General features: G+C 40.3%; 3 protein-coding genes across 27 annotated transcripts in view; 1 reads left to right on the top strand and 2 right to left on the bottom strand.

Annotated features, from left to right (window-relative positions):
- Window positions 1-5,158: 5,158 nt before the first annotated feature.
- On the bottom strand, window positions 5,159-6,945 carry RAG2 (recombination activating 2). Its single transcript, XM_037393625.1, has one exon. The coding sequence runs from the start codon at window positions 6,943-6,945 to the stop codon at window positions 5,344-5,346; it is 1,602 nt and encodes a 533-aa protein (XP_037249522.1). The 3' UTR covers window positions 5,159-5,343.
- A 222-nt stretch (window positions 6,946-7,167) lies between these two features.
- On the bottom strand, window positions 7,168-11,649 carry LOC119150887 (proline-rich proteoglycan 2-like). The gene is made up of 2 exons (XM_037393993.1): window positions 11,542-11,649; window positions 7,168-7,836 (listed from the first exon to the last, which is right to left on the bottom strand). Exons 1-2 carry the CDS (start codon window positions 11,647-11,649, stop codon window positions 7,168-7,170), a joined length of 777 nt encoding a protein of 258 aa, XP_037249890.1.
- Window positions 7,233-22,443, top strand: part of LOC119150779 (intraflagellar transport associated protein) — a 65,715-nt gene continuing 50,504 nt past the window's right edge. For 4 of the 25 annotated variants that reach the window (XR_005105198.1, XR_005105199.1, XM_037393623.1 and 1 more), the window contains exons 1-5: window positions 7,233-7,361; window positions 7,858-7,976; window positions 9,274-9,323; window positions 16,974-17,064; window positions 20,348-20,539. Coding sequence is in view for 22 of the 25 variants with exons in the window: in XM_037393623.1 (XP_037249520.1) it covers window positions 20,437-20,539 (103 nt within the window). In the remaining 3 variants the exon portion in view is untranslated. Of the gene's footprint in view, window positions 7,362-7,857; window positions 7,977-9,273; window positions 9,324-16,973; window positions 17,065-17,152; window positions 17,235-18,754; window positions 18,822-19,672; window positions 19,815-20,347; window positions 20,540-22,443 lie in introns of those variants that run through there. The other 21 variants (XM_037393607.1, XM_037393605.1, XM_037393606.1 and 18 more) reach the window with 21 other exon arrangements.

The raw sequence follows: 22,443 nt of genomic DNA, 5'->3' as shown, positions 1-22,443 counted from the left end.
AACAATGCTGCATGAAGACAGTCATGCATCGGAAGGCAAACAAATTCTGACTGCAGACAGGTGCATCATGTAGTTACGCAGACTATTGTTTAGCTTTTTGATTTTGAAGAGGTTTTAGAAAAATGGAGAGACTTTTATTCATGGTACTCTTTCAAACGTGCACTTTTAAAAAAATGTTAATACTTGGTACAAATCCTTCAATAATTCATGGTAAATAATTTTCTTGTTCTGAAATTGTATAGACTGTAGTTTTTATACAATCGCATTATGTATCTTATTTTGCTTGCTTTAAATCAAGGACTTTGTATTATGAATTGCCATGTTATGAAATTATGTGAACTATGTTAGAAGCTGTGATTCTGGTCTCTCATATTTTTTTCCTCACAGGAATAATTCTATTCATTTTAAGCAAATCAGCTTTGACTTTTAGTTAGGTAGTTCAGAAAGATTCTAGATATTTACAGAATCCTAATTTCTGACTACACTGAGTTCTGTGCTTTGTCTCACTGCACAGCTTCAAAATTTTATTTTTTTTACTGTGTTACAGTTTCTTAATTCTTGAAACCTGTTTAAAATAAAATTCTTATAAATATTTAGGTTTCCAGCTTTGTATTTCTTGCCAGTTTTTTGACTATGCACATAATTTCATGGTAACAGTCTTTTCATTCAAATTGTGGATGCTTTTCATATTTAGACCATTCTAATAGCCAGACAGCTGATCCAGCCCTGTTCTGGAAGTCACTCAGTTAAACACAGATGAAGATTACTCTGTCAGTCTCAGCAATCCTTTCAGCACCTTTCCTCATAGGCAACTATTAGATGGAAAACTAAACTAATTTAAAAACAGTTTTATTTAGTCTGTAAATGGCTTTTGCTTCATTTTCAAATACCATCCCAGTGTTTGTTTAAAATCAGCCTTGCACTGCTACATCCATGCTTCTATGTTAAGCCTCTTTACTGGCTTCTAATTTTGGCTCCCTGTCATAGACTCAGCTGCAAAGATTAGTTCCCATCTACCTTTCAGTTCATGATTTGTAGCTTCCCTGTATTCCACTTCAGAAAATCTTTCTTTCTTCCTTGCAATGATATCTCAGGGTCAAAAGACTTATGTAAACCAACTGGTTTGGATGGAATTAATGATGAGCAAATTAAGCTACCTGATTTACTTGTGCAATCAGGTAATTAGATATCTAATTTCTGGACTTTATATCACCAACTTAGTTCTTTCCTGTTGTAATATCCACCCTGACCTTGAATAAAAAATGATGGATGGGAAAAACAGAACTCATATAAAACAAAAATCCAAGCCCCAGAGAGTTTCCTGGTAAATTAGGATGATTTAACTCCTTTATTCATAAATCTATAATAACTGACTGGATTTTACTTTCCGTGTAATCCCATTAGGATTGGGATCAGATGAAGACTAATGAGGCCTGTCACCGCTCTTCTTCAGAGTACTGTTTTTAGGTGACTGAATATGGCATAATTTTCAAACAGCTGACCAGCTGCAATTCCTAAGTGTGGGAGATTTTCTGCCTTCTGCATCAAGCTTAATATTGCCCATGATACAAAATAACACATTAGAGAGGATTTAATTAGCACTTTTTCTAGCAGCACTGGGAGAGAGGTCAAGAGGTATGTTTTCAGTGCCCAGCTCTTCGTCTGAAGATGGGCACCCTGAGCCAACGGACAAGGAAATACACAATAACTGCCACCTGAAGGAGGTCCTGCACACCTGCGGTAGTGGCCAGTGTCCTGTTCTTCCTGCATATGTGTACGTATTGAGAAATCAGAAGCTTTACAAGGTTATTATCTTGCTCTTTTTAAAGAAAAAATGGGCTTTGGTGTTACAATTTTCAAAGGTCAAGTAAAGGCACCAAATTGGACTTCGATTTTCAGAGGCTGCTACTCAAGCCCTTCCCTGAAGTTAGCCTTGTTTGAAATGGTATAGGGTAGGAAATCAAATACTGAGGGAGCTATAGCCACCAATCATAAAAGAAAGAAGCCAGTCCTTCTGTCTTTAATAGATTGAGTTTAGCAGTAAATAACGTTACAGATTCCTTTTCAATCTGAATTCAATCTTTTCCTTTTGCTTTGGTCTCCCAGTTGCATTAATTTCCACTCCTTTCAATGGTCTACTGGTACAATGAGTCACTCTGAACTATGACACATGCTTTAGTGCTAACACTAAAGTTTTTGCTGTGCCTTTCCTGTAGATTAATCAGGTACTTCGGTGTCCAAGCACCTTTCAATACCAGTAAAATCCATATATTATTCTCGTAAAAGTTGATAATAACAAAATAGTGTTACTAAAATGTGGCTGGGAACCATGATGCTGCTGCTGCTTGTGGTTACAAAACACATAGGTCAGTTGGATACAGACACAATAGAGACTTACTTCTGCACTCAAATCTACTTCATTTTATCTTCTAATTCTAACCTGCCTGGGGAAGAAATATCTTGTATTGATTAGCTGGTTTTGAAGACAATCAATGCTCTAACAAGTACATGACTCAAAAGTGTCATCAGAAGTATCAAGGAATTAAGTACTTTCTGCAGTCTTGAATGCTATGTCAAGTGTCTTCTTTACAGGTTGATGTTGATATATCTCTTTATGTTCAAGTCCTCTGGAATATTATATTTAATGTTACTTATGACTTCCTCTCCCTGCAGTAACTACAGTCTCTGAGCTGTGATTTAACGCTGCTTGTACTGCCCTTCACTGCGATGCTGGGACATGGTTTGACCAAGCAATTTCTCCCTCCTACTCAAATAAACCACACATGGAAAAAACCCCCACAGCTCAAACATACAATACACTAATGTTATGGGCCTGATGAGGCATATCGTAAAGTCTGACTGTGAATTGCTTTTTTTCATAGCCACAGCCTTAAAGAACCACAACTCAGATAAGAGTTGGAAGGGGCTGCAATGTGTGCTTGTGCTTGCTATATGCTGAGCGTACCTGCACACAGCTCCTAAGGGCTCAGGGAGTCACTGCAGCTGCATGAGTTGGTTCTGGGAATTCAGACATGCTCCCATCATACTGCAACCACAACACCAGCACCTGGGCCACCAGGCTTTATCACAGGCAAAATGTCACTTCTTCTAGGCAAGTGTGGAGCTCTCCCTTTGGAAAATGTTTCCATCCTTTTATTTGTCTGCACTAGCTGACTAATTTGTCACACAATGTGAGGTCTAAGGATTTTGAGATAATGTCAGTAACTGGGAGAGGTAACAGGCAAAAAACTTGAACTGGACATTGCCAAGGAGTTCAATAAATAATTGTGGGGAGTCTTTTGATGTTGTAAAATGGTGAAGGAATGAGGGGTGGAGTTTTTTTGTGTGAGTATATTGTTCCCCTTTGTTGGTCTTCTGATGATGTGGCTTTAATTTTGGTGTGGATTTTTTTTGTTGTTGTAAATGAAGTCTATACAAGAGTATGTGATGAATGTATATTTTACTGACAATTCAGCTGAGTAAGACCTATGACTAACCTACAAAAGGGGATGTTGACTATTGAATTTCACCAGTTGGAAGGGACTTTACATGGGCATGATATTCATTTATTCCTTGGAAAAACATATAGCACTATATACTCTGAACTTGCATAAAGTAGCATGACAAAGGAAACAGGAAGCTGGCATTGAAATCTATGAATTTATACCAGTATCAGACTGGTGAGAGGGGCAATATACTTCCCGTTTACAAGCTCTACCCAAACTGTAACCTTCCTCAGTACATGAAAAGGTTGGAAACAGAAAGTTTGCGTGGTTGCCCTTCACTTTCCTCTACTGTTGACTTGAGTTGCAAAGGTTTCAAGGGGAGTACTGTGCATACAGGTCTGTGTTGACAAGAATACTATGCTACACATGCTGCTTTGTAAAGTAGTGGCTGCTCAGGGTCTGTATAGTGATCAAATGGCTGACAGCTGCTCCTGGTTTTCTTTTTTATTCAGGGGTCCAGCATGAGAGCTGGACTGTGAATACTGCAGTATTATTGCTGGCTCACAACCGTTGAGCTGATGGTATTGATTTTTTGAAAATATGTTTGGAGCAGTAATAAAAATAAAAAATAAATTCAAGAATGATGAGGCTTTACAAATAGCCAATAAAAGAATCCACCAAAAAACTTAGTAAACTCTTGGGCCATTCAACCTTGACAATGTCCTTTTCAATCCGAATCCAATCTTCTCCGAATGCTCTGAGCAGCCAGCTGCGTTTGTTTCCACCCTCACAGTGCCCCACTGGCTCAATGAGTAACTTTGAGCTACAGCTTGCACTTTTAAGCTTTCACACTCTACACAGTCAGCCTGGGCAGAGCAGAGAAAGAAATGCATACTGGAGGACCTCAAGTAAATGAAAGTCCCGTTCATCAGAAGGAACTTCTTCTGAAGTGAATGGGAGGTCACAGTATGGGGTGGCTGTGAAGCTAGACCCCTTATCAGATTTCAGATGGACCTCCCAAGCACACATACTGTTCTTTTCATAGACTTAGGGATTTGCAGTGTTTGGTTTACCCCATGAGCAGGTGAAAAAGATGCAGTATTTTTTATTATTATACATTTTATTAGCTTACTAGATTTTCAAAAATACAAACACAAAGCAGTTCTTGAGCACAGTAGTTTAAAAAAAGCAATATGATTTTTGCTATGAGATGATGTTCCACAACTGTAGCCAAAACTGACATATAATCATTCAATACCTCTCAAAATCAAAAATTAATTATCCAGAATTAAATGCTCCATATGTAAGCTTTCCATAATGGATGTCCCTGAAGAAAAATGACCCTCAGCGTCTGAATATTTCATTACTTCTGACACAAGGGACTTAAGCCACCACTTTCATTTAAAACCAGAATAATTAGTCTAATTTTATTTCATTACACAAACGTAAAATTGGAGTAATGCAGCTATAAATTAGGCCAAATACTTCTAAAACTACTCAATAAGATAAAAAATTTAAATCGGTAATAGAATGTCCTTTATGGACAGATGCTAACAGCACTGAGTACATGGGATAATGTCTTATTCTACCAACAGTTCCATTAAACTCACTGGGGATAACTGGGGAGTAAGTTACAGCATAAAATACACCACACAATTACCAGTTACCATTGTTTGTACAATGTCCTCTGTGATGGGGTTCCTATCCAGATATCACAAAAATACACGAGACAAAATAAATTCATGAGCTTTGAAATCTAACTGAAATATTGAGATAATCGAAATAAATTAAATGAAAAGATCTCTTTGAGCTCCAATAATCCATTCTGCTTGAACCATTACTAGCTGTCTTTGAGACTGCATTTCCTCCCAGGTGAATACAAATCATCAGTGTAAATCTATTCAAACAATCTCCGAAGAAAGGACTTTTTTGTTGGCGTAGTTAACTTCATGGTTGTCTTTTTGCGCAATGGTTTCATGGGTTGCTTTTTCAGGTGCACCTTTTTGGGAGTTTGTAGCCCTTTATTAAGGTGAACATGCTCATTACAGAAGTACTTGACATTTGCTTCTGAAAGACGTAGGAGCATGCTCTCTGAGAGATCCATACATTGTGCGTGGACCCAGTGGCCAGTCCCACTGGAACACAGGATCATTGCCGGCTTGTTGAGCTCTGTTGAATAGAAAGGGACCCAGGTGTTAATGTCAATATTGCAACTGGCAGAGCAGGTGATCCAGTAGCCTGTTTCTGATTCATCTTCTTCGTCATCTTCATTGTAAGTGTCAGTATCATCAACATCAAAGCTATTGGCTTCAGCACTAAAACAAAACTCTTCCGAATCTTCAAATGGAGTGGAGTCTCCAGGGTCTTCAGTCGATGTTTGACTGCAAATTTCTGTTGTCAGTTCTTCCTCCTTGTCATCTTCTGCTCCTTTGCATCTCAAAATGTAGAAGTAGTGAGCATCTGAGATTAACTGTTTGTTGGCCCCTGGAATGCCCAGCAATACAGACCCTTTGCCCATATCATAGCCAAACCACACCCTGCAGTGTTTAATATCTTGTGTCCAGTCTGGGCCCACCCTTTCAAGAATCTCTATCTTACTATCTTCCAGAACTATTGTGTTACACGCCAACCGTTTCTGGCTGTCAGACTGGTAGCCCCCAACAAGGACAAATTCAGTATCACTCATTTGAGTCACTATAGCACTTGACACAGATATTCCCCCTGGCAAGATGGTGCAGGTAACAGCTGGGCTGCCCAGTGGGAGATCAACTTTCAGCTTGTACAAGCTGGGGGACCTGGTGTTATTTTGAAGTGAATGACCTCCCAAAATGTAGACTGTATCGTTTCTGGCAACAGAAACATGGAAAGCAAGTCCATCTTGAAGCTCTGGAAGTATGTATGATGTACAGCATCCAAATTCAAAATCAACGAGAAACACAGATGGCAAACAGTCAACTACACTGTTCCATTTTTCAGTGGTTCTTTGTGCAAGAGGAGTGTATGACCTCCCTCCAAATATAACACTCACGCTTTTTCCCCGGCTATGAACTACGTTAATTGTATGCCCGTATCTAGCTTCAGGGACATCTCCACCCAGGTCTTTCTCAATGCATTGGAACATGGTTTTCTTGCTGTTTTTGCTTACCAGACTCATAACGTAAGCCTTATCAGAAAGGTCATTATTAGGTGTTTTCCCACCGTGGATGATATATTGGCAGTCATCAGACTCTGCATTGCCTCTGAGTGTGCAAAGAGCAGGGTAGCGGAGAGGGGGGAGGTAACAGGAGTCTTTAGAGAAGGTGGCTGGTTTCATTTTGAACTCATCCTGCTTTATATCGAGGAGGAAAACACCAGTGGGACAGGACCTCTTTGGCCATCCTTTCTGCCCAAAGAAGAAAACATGCCCATCAAAATTCAGGAGGGAGAAGCCTGGCTGAAGCAAGGATGAATTACTGGAGGCCGACACCACCTGCAGCAACATTTTGTCTGACTGGGCCATAGCGTGGTCAGCGTCTGAGAAAACAAGCGACAAAAGAAACAGATGAAACATGCTTTAGAGCCCACGAGCGTTGTTTAGGAATACTTAAGACATTGTATTGAAGTTGCATTTCAGTTCGCACTTTGAGACCCCAAAAGAGACCCGCTTCTGCTACTCAAGACACGAATCAAGCAAGAGCTGTGCGTTCGGCGGGATTTTGTACCACCTACGGCCTGTTAGCGCCTAACACCCGTACGGCCCCGCGCTGCTGCGGGCCCGGCCGCTGCCATGGGAACGGCGGCCCCGGCGCCTGGTGGGACCGGTAGTTCGCGCTTGGCGCCTCGGCCCGGCCTGGCCTGGCCCGGCGCGGCGCCCGACCTCCCGGCCGTGGGGCCGCGGGGCGCAGGGGTTCGCGGGCACGGGCAGGCAGGCGGCGGGTGAGTGGGGCCGCAGGACCGGGGTCGCCGGCGGTCGGTCGGGGGGGGTCGGGTGTCCCGGCGGCGGGATTCGGCGCCGGAGGTCCGAGGGCGGAGGGAGCAGCGGCGGGGATGACACAGAGCGGGCAGTTCCCTGCCGGTTTCTCGCCCCGGGGCTGCCGGGCTGGCCGGGCTGCAGCCGGCCGGTGCCGCAGGCCGCCTTAGCTGGCGGCGCGGGGTTTGCAGGGAAGGGCGGGGGTCGCACGGCCCCGGGCCCTGGGGTCAGCCGCGGGCGGGCCGGGCGCCTGCGCCCCCAGACGGTCCCGGGCCCGCCTGCCTGAGGGGCCCGGCTGCCCCCCGAGTGAGCGCCCCGGTTGTGGTAAGAGTGGGGGGTCCCCTCCCCTCCAGGCCCCTGAGCCCGGCCCCTGGCCGGGGAATTGCCGTCGTGTCGCCGAGTCGGTGAGCTGAAGTAAGTGCGTACATAGGCGAATGCAAACTCCAGTTGAACATTTTGCAGGTTTACAAAGAAAACATCAAGATTTGTTGGAGATGCGTAGGAGCAGCCGGTGCCAGCAGTATTTCTGACCGCGCAGGTATCATTGCAGTGGCAGAGGTGTAGAAGCTGTTAGTGCTGGGGTGAGTCTCGCACACTTGTGCCTGCTTGAGGTAGCTGTGTGGCTTGGGAGTCCAGCTGCCAGAGGTTTTCATACTGTGATCAAATTCTTCATCTCTGATGTTTGCTCATGCTTTCATGAGCAGGTTTCAAGGGGTATCTTTTGCTTTTTTCCCTGGTTTCTACAAAAATTTGAAAGCGTTGCTGTAGTCAGCCTGGATAGTAACACTGAGTGAGCTTTGGAGAGCACAGACACCAGAAAGGGAAACTGACTGGTTCATTGGCACTGTCCTTGGTGACAGCAGAGCTGTGCCTTTTAGTAAACATGCAAGTTCTCTGTCCCAGACTTTGCCAAATCCCCAAAATGTAAAGGTGTGAACTAGCTTTCAAATACAATATTTGAAAAAAACCCAAAACAAACAACCCCATAAACCCCAAACTTCTACATTTTAAAATATAATTCCCTGTTTTGAAATCTTTAGGATTCATATTTTCCTTGCTCCTGCTTTTCATTTTGCTCTAACAACAAATGCCAGACACACAGGGTTTCTTTTATAAAGAGGGATGGGTATCTTCTAGTCATGTGACATCAAAACCTGGGGGCTCTGGAACAGCATAGTGTACCTAATGAGAGTCACTGTAAAATTACGGGAATTGATGAGACTGACTATATCAAATTACCATCTTTGCATGTTCTCATGCACCACAGGAACTGTTATGCCTCACTCCTGTACTGTCTGTGCAGAAACTGGTATGCAAACTGCTGTGCTAAAATGCACATCTGTCATTAAATGCTTTCAAAGGTAGGTAAGCTTGGTCAGATATGCTTAGGCCAGAGCACACAGACAGAGGAGGCATAACCACTACTGACTCTGTTAAAAAAATAATCTGTGGAATAGCTGTCATGTCTTTTTGCATGTTGTGGAATCACCCAAAGATCATGATCAGGTTCTATTCACTGTGTAGCCAGTCCTTATCCCTCTGCCCTGAAGGTGCTGGTGGTTTTGCACATTTGGATTCCTTTTTGGAAGTACTGGGGTGCAGGTGAAGTTCAGTTATGAGTTAATTAAATTATAGAGAACCCCAATCTGAGCATGTCAGTATACGTAGCAGGTTTTGTTCGTATTATTTGCATGAAGAAAAAATTGCCAAGTTATTTACCTTCAGGCGATAGGCTAAACAGAAATCTCTGCTGCTTGTTTCTTACAGCCATTCAAAAACGGTGGTGTTAGAGGAGTTTGTACTAAGTTGAGTTTACTGTGTTAGATTTCCTTTGTCTCTTTCATATTGTGTCGCTACTTAGCTTCTTGGTTTTCATAGGGTCTTCAGAAAAGTATGTCTTCCATACTGAAGATGCCACGAGCACATCTGTAAGTATTCTGTATTTTGTAACAATAGTGTTCTACATTTGTCTGCTGGTTTGCATTTTAAGTCTAACGAGAGTATTAAAAATGGGAAGGAATTTAGTTGAAATGCTGGCATTCAATTTTTATTCTTACATATACTTCAGGCGCCTCCAAATGTGACAATTACTGTTGTCCACAATCTCACAAACTATTTCCCAAATATTGAGCAGTACTCAGTTCTGAAGAGTATACTATCTGCAGAGACTGTTGCAGATATAGAGTGGAGAAAAGATATAGAGTGGATGAAAATTATTAAAAGTGAGATTGATAAACACACAGAATTTACTGGTTATACAAACATACTTAAACACACTTCCTCTGTGTCATTCCTTAATATTTATTGAACTTTACGTAAGCAAGCAGTTCAGTAAGTAACGGAGGGAATATTTATCCTAGATTCTCTGGCAGAAGTAGCTCCTGGGGCACTTGCTGGAATTGCTTTTTCTTTCCAGGTTGTTCATGCTAATTATGGTGTGTTAATAGAGTGTGGTTGATCTTTGGCTATACTGGCCTCCACCTCTAACCTTCCAACACCACTGATTCCTTTGGGTCAATGCTCATCTGTCCCTGAGCAGCTTCAGGGATCCCAAAAGGTAGCAATCTAACTTTATAACCAAAAATTTTAAGGTTTTTTTGTGGCTTTATGCTCAAAACCACGTCACTGTGGAGCTGGATTAGCATCAGTGTTAGTGCGGTGGGAAAGAGACAAATGCCTTTGTTGTGGGACAGCACAAGATAGAGGGGAAAAGACAGTACGAGAAGTGAAGATGGTTAAATAGAGAAGGGTGGAGTTACACAAACAATTACCAGTTATGGTGACTTGAGTCATACTTCATCATATTTAGCATTTTTTAAAAGATGAAGCTCCAAGGATTATACAAATAAGTGAATCTCAGCATTACTTTTATAACCCCTGTATTTGAGGAGCGAACTGGACAGATCTGACAAGCTAAACTAACAGAAAGAAGAAAACAAATATTTTCCCCTATTTTATTTTAAAATCAAACATTATTTTTAACTGTTTTTTTTCCCCCAGTTATTAGTTGTATGTCAACAAGAGATTACAAGGAATTCAGATATAGATAGGTTCGTTGGGAGATGTATTTACAGAAGGATCATAAATGAAGAGAGAAGGTGCTTTCTAAAAGCACTAGCTAATGTAGTTTGAAATGTGCTTAGTATGGAAATAGATGGACATAGTTACAACTTGTATGTGGGGTATTATTTCAGAAACTATATAAAGTATATATATATATATATATATATATATATATATATATATATGAGAAGTATAGGATGAATGTGTTTTAGAAACAAGGGGTAGGATTCAGGTGCCTAAACATCAAGTGGCATTTCACATGCCTTTGGATGTTGCTCTTCTCTTCTAGCTTCTGCATGGAAAGTGGCAAGTCTCCCATAGGTCCTTTGTCCTCATAGATCTAGGGTTTATACAATGTCACTAGATCACTGTGTTTAGGCAGTGAGTCACTCACAAACACTGTTTACTACTTACTGTTCTCTTTGACCCTATGTAGTAATTGTTCACCTGTGTGCAGTGCCTCTTACTCAAATAGGCAACAAAAACATTTTAAACAGGAGAACAATGAATAATCAGTACTGTTGTTTAGCATGACGTTTCATATTAATATTTGTCAACATTAAAAAATACCATATTAATAATAATTTCACAGTAATTTGAATGCTACCAAATAATGAATTATTTGATCTTATGAACTGTAGCAAACCCCAAGCACCTTTCATTTACACAAAGGTAAGGTATTTGAACAGCATTAATTGGACACTGAGAGAATGGATTGCGGGATAGCATGGAGTCTTAGTTGGTAAGTGCTCATTCCTGACCATTAAATTCTGTCATTAGTTTGCAGCTACTTTTAACTTGGCATGAATACAGATATGCATGGTAGAATTAAATTTATTTTGCAATATTGTATATAGATTTTTTTCTCCGCCTGATCTGCAGAGTCTCCCTTTGCAAAATGAAAAAGCAGAACCCTGAAAAGCAAGTGCTGTTCCCAAATTCTTCACAATCAAGGTCATATCCAGACACCCACAGAGCTTTGAAGTCCTCTATAAACAGGCTTAAGGAAGGAAATTTTATATAATATTGCTCAAAACATTTGTTAAGTGTTTTGCTTTGGGCAAAACAATAAGTTAGACATACCTGGCTGATAGAGGGTTTTTGTGTCTTCCGAAATCTTTCTATGTAATTGGGATTCGAATGTGAGCACTTTGAGGAATCTTCTCTGACAGCACTGGGGGCTTGTGGCATGGAGAGACAGCCTGATGGAGGGGAATCTATCTGCGTAATTTGCAGATGTGCTTCTGAGTCTACTGTGGCTAACCGGCTGTGAAATGTTGTTTCCCCCCTACCCCCAGCCTTAGATGGCACAACAAGAAACCTGCCAGTCTCCAGAAGCTTTAACTCTTTGTAGTAGAACCAGACCAGAGTGACAGTAGATTCCTGTTAGTTTGATTGTAAATGTAGAACATGCTCCTTTATTTTTTTTACACTGCTAAACCTGCCAACCTCATGAACATTTTTTGGAATTTTTCAGTGCTATTGTAACAGGAAAATGTCATCTAAAGTAATTTTAATAGCTAGTAAAAGGAAACAGCTACTGCTGATTGGTGTACTACTGCTTTTCCCAGGAATGCTCTGCTGCAAGTAGGTAGTGACATTGAAACAGAGCAAAGGAAATGACAAATGTGTGCAACCCAGTGAGTGAGGGCTGACTAAAAGTCCAATTCAGAGTCCACTGAAGTAATTAGGAATGTCTTTTTTTCTACTTCACTGGCCCTCTGATCAGACCTTAAAAGACTAATAAAACTTTGCACCCTTTTGTGGCATTTTTCATCAGTTTCACAGTGCTTTTCTCCAACAAAAAAATAATTAGACTCTGGGAAGTCCTATGGGAACATATCCTTTCAACTGCTAGCAGTGCTAGGGCACAGAGGATGAGCCACTTGCATAACATAGCACAGCAAATAAACATAAGAACCTGGGAAACAGTTCACTCTTTGTGGCTCCCTGCTTTTGTTTTGCCAGCCCTACCTTCACTCGCTCCTGAGTTACAATACCTGCAGCGCAGTATTTCAGAAATAGCTCGTCTCCCATTTGGAACTGCTGTGAGAATAGAAAGAGCCTGAAATGGAATTTGATCAGTACAGCAAAGCAAACATACCAAATGTTTGCAAAAACTGTCTTGAGACTTTGAGTAGCTGTAATGCAGATAGGATGTGGTGATGTTTCTCATCTGAAGTACAGCAGCTCTAAGGCACTGGGCCCAGTAGTGTCTATATGGCATATTCTCAACTGAAACGAAGGTAAAAGTAGACTCTGCTACAGAGTTCAATGCTGAAGAACTGATCTTATCCCAAATGTAAGGGTATTCAGATCACATTTATTTCTATTTTCGGTAGCGTCTAGATACTTGACAGCTTCTTACCCAAGTGCTTGACACAGTCTGACCCTTGTTTGGTTCTGTGATCAAAGATCTACAAAAGCTTAAGAGAAAAATCCAGCCCCCTCCCCGGATCTGTCTCATTTAATATTTTATATTCATTTTATTCTCCTTCTGCCACGTGACATGCCTTATTTTTAGAAATTAGTTTCCCAATTATTGTGGCTGAGAAGATGGAAAAATTAAAGTTTGTTGACAACAACACATCAGTGTTGGATGAAGACATGGTCTGTCCAAGCTGGTCTTCTGTAACTGTTAGTGACAAACTGCTTTGGAGGAACTGCAGGAAGTAGCTTCACAATAATGTGTCTACAGGGCAGGAAAATAATGTTCATAACTGTCCGGGTCATAGCAAGAACATCTAGGATTTGCATCCTGAATTTATTTGGCAGAGAACCCATGCAAAAATGAATAAATGGACTTTACCTTTGTAATTGCTATTCTAATAATATTGACATAGGTAGTATGTTTTCAGCAGATTGCTCACTGTTACGGAAATGTTTTGTTTCACTTGATTTTTTTCTTTTGCAATAAATTACTTAAAATAATATGTGGTTTATATCTTCTTAATCCCAAATCATTCCAAATGGCATTGAGAAATTTCAGGCTTTTCAGCATATTTTCTGCCAGTAAAACACAATCATCTCTGAGCTGGTATGTAGCTGTCTCCTTGTGGGTTGCAGTGATGGACTCCAGCTCAGCAGGGAGAGGGAGGGCCACCTTACTCGTTTGTGTAGGGTTAGCCAGCCAGAAGGCAAATATCCTGGATGTTTAGCCAGGACTCACAGGCTGAAACCTATGGAAAAATGGCACAGGGAGTCTAGCATTCTACAGTCTTCAATTTTCTGTCTCATCTAAAACCATCAGTAAACAGTATTTAATGTGAGGGACAGGGCTTTATTTGGAGGCTTCATCTAAAATAGCTGATTGAATCCAGGTGTGCTTTGACTGTCGAATCTAGGATGATCACATTCCAGCGAACAGTAGCTACCGAGTTTTGGAGGGGTGCTTGGTGCACAGGGAATGTTACCTTTGTTGTAGGCCTCCAGGTGGTCTTTAAAGGGAGCAGTGCTCTTGAAGGCATTAGAAATTCATTAAAAAACCCTTCTGATCATGTACGAGACTGACATAATAGCACTGAAATCAAACAGGATCAATGTGCTTGCTTGCAATTAAAGCCCTTAGATATGTCCTTTAAAAGCTCACAGGTGCTGGGCATGAGAGGCATGTGTTTTTGACCATCCTGAAGGTCGCCTCTGAGGCTTAGTATTATGCAAGCAGATGCAGTTCCCATCCACACAAATTGCTGATGCATTAAGTGTGTGCCCTTAAGAACTCCTGCTGAAGGCAGTGGCAAACATCCAGCTGATTTAAACAGGATTAGCTGTTGCAGATCACACTGAATTGAGAGATGCTGCAAGGAACCTCATCTCAAAGTTTGCGTCCTTTGTAATTGAAGCTTTTTCTTTTAGTTTGTTCCCATAGTTCAGTTGACCTGCACCTGCTTGTGGCCAGAGCTTGCTGCTGTCGGGTTTACTCCAGGAACGTTGCTTCCCTGCAGGTGATAGGTAGCGGGGAGGAGGAGGGAGAAAAGTAGGGCAGGACAGTAGAGCAGGGAGGGCTTTCTTTTGCAACTGTAGCTTTACAGATACCTAGACAAGAAGGAAACAGTTGACTGCCTGTAGCCTTCCTGTGCTGCCCCACCAAAAACATTTTATGTCTTTCTTTGGTAGGAGTTCCTGGAATCACTCCTTTCACTTGGTCCACTTTCAAAGTGCCGTCCTGGGATGTTGGTTAATGGATAGTGACCACAGTCCATAGCTAACAGGCATTTATTGAGGACAGGCTTGAGTTCCAGCTGTGCATGCCGCTTTGCACCATGGGGGCTGATGATCTGCACCCCTCTAGCGGTAGTGCGGGTATGACTTCCTTGGTAACATCTGCTTTTCTAGTGTGGAGGAAGCACAGCTTTCTGGGCCACTTGTGACTGGTGTTTCTGGTGAGGCTGTGCTTTCATGGTTGCATTAACAGCTATGACAGGCTGCCAGAAGGGGCAATCCTGCATGCTTCCCTTGCTCCCACTGCACGTTCCCCCTGTCCGGTTGTGCAGGCACTCATGATTTAATGCCTGTAAGGCAGATCAGAAAACATGTATTTAAACAGAAAATAGGTATTTGCTGACTTTATTTTCTGGTTTTATATCAGTATTTTATTTTGTCTGGCCAAGAGATAGGCTGGAAAGAAAAGCAAAGGGGTGAAGAGGGAGAGTGGGTGTTGGTGGCATTTTTGGAAGCAGCCAGCATTTAGGCTTAAATTGATTCTGACTGTAGTCATCTGATACAGGCTTATTCCTTTTGCAAAGGTGTTACCTCATTCTTTATTGCTGTAATAATACTGTAGCAAATCCATACTCCTCTAGAGTCTCCTTGAGTCTGTAAATGGTAGTAAGCAAGGAGTGGAAATCAAGATACTTTTCCTCCAAAAGTACTAATCCCTGCTCTTCAGATTGAGTTTACTTTAGTTGCTAACAATACAGGATCTAGGTTACTCATTTTGTGTGTAATTAAATCAGCTTCCTTTAGCAAGCTTTACACAAACATATATATTACATGGTGTGACTTCTACAGTACTGGTGTCTAGAGGGCAGATTGGGATGTTACCTTTTTTTTGTAAGAGACAGCATGTGTTACATAGCTCCTGGAACAGGTTTGAGAGGAGTCTCTAATGTCCTGAATCACAGTGTGCTTTCGCATTGTCCTTAGGAGGCAGGAAACAGCTTTGGTTCCGTACTTGATCCCTTGACAGCTTACCACACACTTCAGACTTGCATATATGCCTGTAGTATTGCCTAACTACATGAGTGGTCAACATGCAGAGATAATTTCTGTATTGCCTTTACCAGCACACCCCATTGCTAGTGACAGCTTTTATGCTGCCGAACTAGCCAGGCCAAGAGAGTCCCCAGAATCAAGGTCTTTAGTGCAGACTGACATGTAAAACCTTTATTGATGCTCAAGTTCAGTATTGTGGGTTGTTAAGAGAGTAGCATTGCTTTTATGAGAAGGTAGTTAGATCTGAAGTATCAAAGATTCCTTTGAAAAAAGTTAGTTGTCACAGGTGCAGTTACTGTGCTTGTTCTATAGGGAAAAAAGATCAGGCATTGTCCAGTGGTAACAGAGTATAAGATGTAATGTATTTGTGTTGTGATTTTAGCAGACATAGGTTATAAAATCTCTCAAACAGGTGTAATAGTGATGTTTACCATTAACCTATGAGTGATCTATAAATAAAAATTTCTGATTATCCTTTTTTTTTTCATTAAGAATGACTTTTGGGAGAGCAAAGTGGTGTGGTGTGGAAAAGTCATGGTGTGGAAACCTGACTTTAACTTATGCCAGAAATGCTAGTGAAGTTGTTTTTTTTTTTTTTCCCCAGAAAAAATTGTGTAAAGTTTTTGTGAGTTTGTAGTGGGTGAACTTATTGCTCTTTCCATTTAAAAATTCAGAATCTTGATTTTTTTTCATTGTCTGTATTATATTTAGAAGAAACTTAATAAAGCACTCAAAAATGCAGCATAAAACAGGAAGCCTATATTCTACCACATTTTTTATTGTTTAGTAGAACTAATAACTGCAGAATTGAAATCATGCTAATACTCACTTGACCTGCCTCTGTGATTGAATGCAGAGATTTCTGGTTTGACTTAAACAGCTGGGAAGAAGACTGCATTTTGAGAAATAAAATTGATTTTGCACAATGATCAGCAAGACTTAATGAATGATTGCCTCAAGAAACCTCATTACACTAATTTGGATGGATAAGCAGGAGTGAAATGCCAAAAGAAGAAACTGTAGTTGCTGCTTGGATGCATCACTTTCTCATTTTTGACTCTAAAACTATCCAGAGCCAGTGTGGGGAAAGGATCAGATATTCTTGACTTACTTTCCTTGAAACCTTCAAGTTAGTTTGATGCCTTTTGGGAAAAAGAAGATAAGTTTTTTATTTCAGTAGTAGTTACCCACTAGCAGAACAATGCAGTCATTTCATTTGTAGATGTGTGATTGTAGCCAGTTCATAAATTTTGGGTGATTCCAATCCATTATTGTACATTATTTTTTCTTTTTCATGGCAGTTCAGAGGAGTCATTGCCTTGAGGCTGTGAATTGGATGATTGCTGAAGCCTTTCACCTATGTAGAATCTACTGGTTAGCTCCTTAGCAAAGGTGAGATTCTTCTGGTCAGCCTGTTTTCAGCTGTTCACATCACAAAATTTCTCTGCAGCTGATGCAGTATGGTGTTCATTTACAATAGACTTATGAATAAAGTAGGTGGGAAGCAGCAGAAAACCAAAGTGGAATGAAAATGAAAAATACAAAAACCTTGACAGGTTGAGGTAAGTTTCTGAACACCTCTATTGTACCATTGACCATAACCATATATGTTCAGTTTCAGGTGTAGTAGGTGTTATCCAGATACCATCCTCTGTGCTTGCTTTCATTTGGGGTGATGCAATAGCATCCTGCAGCTCTTCAAAATAATTGAAAACAGGGAGCGACAGGTAGTTCTAGCTGCCAGTCTCTCCTCTCTATTTTTTGAGTGAATGGCTGTTCTTCTGACAGAACCTAGGCTTTTATTAGGACCTAGCTGTTTTTTCCTCTCCACGAGGAGATGATTCTGTAGACGTAAGTAACAGCTGTGTAAGGGAAGATTAGGTCTGTGTTGAACTGTCACCTCTGTAGTCCAGTTAGCATTTTATTTCTTGCTTTAGATTTTTGAAGCAAAACTGTGAAGTTCTTAGAAAGAGCAGTGGAGGATGGATGCCAAAATGGCAAATAGGGTTTTCTCCCCTCTTTTCCAATTTTGGATTTATTAAAATATGAATAATTTAGTGAACTCATGTTTCAAAATATATTCTTTGGTTTTCCATTGAGAAGAAATAATAAGGAAATGTAGCATATGAATTACAATTTATTATATTTTCTTAACCCAAGATGAATACCTTTGACATAGTTAGTAGGAGATCTCCTATACTAATGCCTGTAATAACTATATTTGCTATGGGAGAGTACTCTGGATTTACTGCTTTGACTTGGGTAAAAATTGGATCCATTTTCTGGTGAAAAAAAAGCCGTTAGTCTTGAGAAAGTAGTCTTTTCCCATGCTTGGAATATCCAGGGAATTTTCTATGCTATATATTTTAAAAATAATATTTCAGTGTTTTGGTGATGTTTCTCCCAATGCATACATATTGAAGTGGATGCTCGATTAAAATACATAGGCTTACTGAAATATATGTTTAAAACTCTTAGGGATAAATTCCTAATCTCTGTATGTCAGGAGATTTCTGGTATTAAATGTTAGATTATATCCGAACAGCATCCAGTGCTTGCTTTTTCATGAGGCTGATGTTCAGGATTTTGCAATCATTATTTGGCTAAAACTTGGTCAGGCTGAAGTCAGCACTACATTTCCCAGCTAACTATAATGAGTCAAAACCTGGCATCGATCCAAAGCCTTGTTGCGCTGTTGCTTCTCTACAGTTTAGGATGTTAAAATCTGACGTGAAGTTTTCCAAGTTCTGTAGGAAGTAGAGGCTGTGCAGCAGAGTAGAAATGAGCTAAAGTGTTTTAGTAAGGCTTGGTCTGGATGCTTAATCTGCAGCTGATGACTTGGTAGCTGTAGAATATTCACTTAGAAAGCTGCCATTCAGCTTGGTTAGGGATACAACTATTCTCCCAAATTGTTTATTAATTTTCTAGCTTCCTAGAGCATTTTAGAGTAAAGGAATCTAAGCTTTACTGCCAGCCCTTTTCTGATTTGTTTGTAAGTCATTTAAACTCTTGGTGACTCAGTTTTTTGATCTGTTACTTGGAATAATATTTGTTTGCTCTTCTTCATGGGACTATTGTGAAGTTTATTTCATTAGTGTTTATAAAGGACTTGGAGATCCTTGACGCCAGATGCCAAAGAAAAACAAAAGGTAGTTATTACCATTTTCTTGACTAAATATATGCATTTTTTTCTTTGACTCTAGCCTTAAAAATCACTGCAGTCTTTCATAGAATGAAATTTACCTCAATTAATGGCTGTAATAACTGAACAGTAATGATGAGTAGAAAGCATTGCTTCCCTCTGAAACCACTGTAATTTGCATAAGCCACTCTGAGAGTCTGGTAAATTATATTTTGCTTGGCCAGTCCACAGGGAGATTAATACTGTTTTGTTTTTCGTAAAACATTAGAAAACTTAAAACTTTAGGTCATGTGGGTGTGCATGTGTTTTTATATCTTCAGAACATTAGTCTTATTTACAAGCTGGTAATCCAACAAAATTAGAGTTTTACATTAGAAATCATGCTTTATTTTCCTGCTGGGCTCTGAACAATTTTTGTTCGATCTTATTTAACTTTAAAATCAGGTTGCCAGCCTTTGCTTAGTGTAATTGATTTGAAGTTTTGCTGAAGAATTAAGCTTTCATTCCCAAAAGCCGTTTCTTCATGCTGTGGTAAATCAAGAGAAGCAGCACAGGAACACATGAAAATCAAGCACTTAGTGTATAAGGCATTCTTGCATTTTTATCACATTTATGTATGTAAACTGATCATTTACACTTTTTAGTTAAGTTGCCACTGTGTGAGACAATGTGTCAGTTATGTGTGTCCACACTCTCAGGGGTGTTTTTCTGCTTCTAGTAGTCTGGTCCTATGTATATTAAAAATCAGTAACATTATTAACTATTTAGCATCACACAGCTGTTAAAATGCCATTTACACAGCTTTTATAAGTGAGAGGCAAAGTTAAGTTCAGCATACTTCACTGAGAGATTTTTCAGGGCCATTACTTCCCTCAGAGTCTGGTGAAGTGATGAAGATGGGCTGGAAGGGTATTGCTGTGTGACTGAAGAGTGGAGATTTCAAGTCCAGAAAAGCCTCTGTTGGGTTCCTTCAGCTCTCAGCACTCTCGCCCTTCTCAAGGTGTGGTTCTCGTCTTCCTATGTAGCTGCCCAGTTTCATCATACCTTCCCCATCCTGTGTGTTGTCTCAGCATACACACAGACGTCATCATGATTTAAACATGCTGTCCAAAATCTGGGTTTAGGGGATTTGATGGTACAGTGAGCAGTGTACCTGCAGAATGATGGATTCAGTCCGAATTTTGAATGTACAGGTGTCCCAGATGTTAAATCCAATACGCTAGTGAGTGGTGTCACTTTCTGAAAAGAAGGCAGGGGTTGTAAGACTGAACAACTTAAAATGAGGGGGAATGAACACCAGCAAGAGAGTTGGACACTTCTGTGGCCCATATTACCCGAGGACATAAATTTCAGGCATAGATGATCACAGTCTCTCCATTTGCACTTAAGATTACTATGTCCACTTGAATTTTGGGGGAATTGTTGTCAGAAGTCCCACTGACAAGATCAGAATTTCACAAGGAGGGAAGAAAAATTTGATGTTCCGGTGTTAATCGATGTGAATTAGTGACTCCTCAGTTAATTTTTCTACAGTTTTCTACCTGCAGATACATGCGGCTCATTCTATTGCAGAAGCAGCCTACTAAAGCAGATACACCTGTTCGACTGTCAAGGTGTGGATCATGGGAGAACAACTGTTAAACAACAGCATCCTTGATCAATTTATTAATAGCCATGAGCAGTCGTATGAAGAATTTCTAAACACATTTACTTATCTTTTGAAAGGTACGTAACTTCCCACATCTCTCATTAGAAATTGCAGCCAGAAGGGAAGGTAAAAAGAGAAGCAGTAGTATTTAGTGTCGTTCTGCTACTCACTTGCTTTTTAACCTTAGGCAAATCATTCTGATGCTTTTGTTTCTCCTATCAGCAGTGGGATCCCTAAGGACAACTTTCCTTATCTTGCTCCACAGACTGCTAAGGTTGTTCTCTACAGGTGGTTAACCACTTTGTGCTCGCTTTAGGGAGGTGAGGGAGCGTGCACTATTTGGAAGGGTAGGCTTTTCCTAAGTATGGCCTGCATTGTTTTGCTGAAGTTTCCATAAAAGAAGTGCCTAAGTACTTAATAGTACAAGATAGCCTAAGATCAGAGGTGTGCAATTTGGATACTTACACAGGTTTACTAACGCTAGCTTGCTGTGCTGTGCTGTTGTGTGTGCCAAGCTAACAGATAACTTGGATGAAGGCACATCAGGACATCAGATTAGGATGATTAGGCTGAAAAAGTCTCATGCTTTGCAGATGAAACAAAAGGTGGGGCTTAACCTTGATCTAAGTGTTGCTCAATTGCAGGCGGTTCAGATCTGAATCCAAATTCTGCAGCTCAGGTTCATTTCATTTGGCCATGTTAAGTCAGATGCCATAAAAATAAATGCGAGCTACATGTTACTCACTTACAATTCTCTTTACCTCAGCTTTGCACTAAAAATGATGTCCTCATATTATTGGAGAAGCACTGTATTTTTCAATTACAGCATGTGGCATGCTTCATTGATTGGCACTCAGAAGTCTGTCCTGTCCTTGTCCTTCAGGCAGAACTAAGTGTCAGTCAGGCACGGAGCAGAAAACCAGTGGGGGAGTCGAAACTGCCATAGAAATAATCTTGCGGCAACCTTCTTTCTCTCCTTCCAGTAAAATATAGAAGAGAAAGGAGACACTGGGGGATGAGATAAGAGGATTGAAAATTAGGCTCTGGTCTTCTTTATGTATGATTGATACACTGGGGATAGCTCCTATCTTAGAAGCACGCAGCATATCATGATGATACTTGCAAAAAGCCTCAGCGTGTACTTCAGTGACTTTCATTGTCACTATAGCATCTGCCACTAAAACTGTATAAAATGTAGAGCTTTAGCTGAATCAAATTCTTAGAAATGCTGTTTCCTATGCTGATATAAACAAAACTGCTCAGCTTGTTTTCATCCCGCCTTCATTTTCCTTTGAAAATACCCAGAGGTGCTGGTTTGCATTCTAAGCTAGTGAGCTGCAAAAATTCCGTGTAAAGCACAAGGCATGTTACGATCAGAACAGTGCAAAATACTTTTTAAAATATCACATTCTTAGTTTCTTAATTTTGCATTTGAAAAAATGTCATTTGGCTTCAAATTTTTAGTTTTAATTAAAACTTTATTATTTTTTTTTAAAAGCAACTGTGATAGCTTAGTAAGATTGCTAGTAAGATAGGCTTCAGAAATTTTCACTTTTATGTATGAGTTCAGATGTTTACTGTGGGGATGTATTTGTGGTTACTGTCAAGCAAAATCTGACAATTTTCAGATTACATTTCCGAATTTGGCCTGACAATGGTGGTGATCCATACACTAAATCTTTGTACAGTGAGAATTAATGTCAGAATTTGCAGTCCTGCTTAATAACCAAGCCCAGACAGTTGTGTGTGTATATAGGAGGCTTTAAAAATTCCTTGAAAAACATCACCATCTGCTAGATTTGGGCTGTCATAACATCAGAAACAGAAGACACACATAGAAGTAATTGGATCCCACTGATTTCACAGGGTACGATATATATATAAGGTGATTTTCACTTTTGCATGAATGTATACTAGCTTTGTAGTTGGGATTGCAAGGATTTTTTCACCAGGAGTTTCTACATTATTCTTGAAAGCATCT

Source organism: Falco rusticolus, chromosome 7 (genome assembly GCF_015220075.1).
Source record: "Falco rusticolus isolate bFalRus1 chromosome 7, bFalRus1.pri, whole genome shotgun sequence".
Taxonomy (NCBI): domain Eukaryota; kingdom Metazoa; phylum Chordata; class Aves; order Falconiformes; family Falconidae; genus Falco; species Falco rusticolus.
This window is presented reverse-complemented; position numbering and strand designations above follow the sequence as displayed.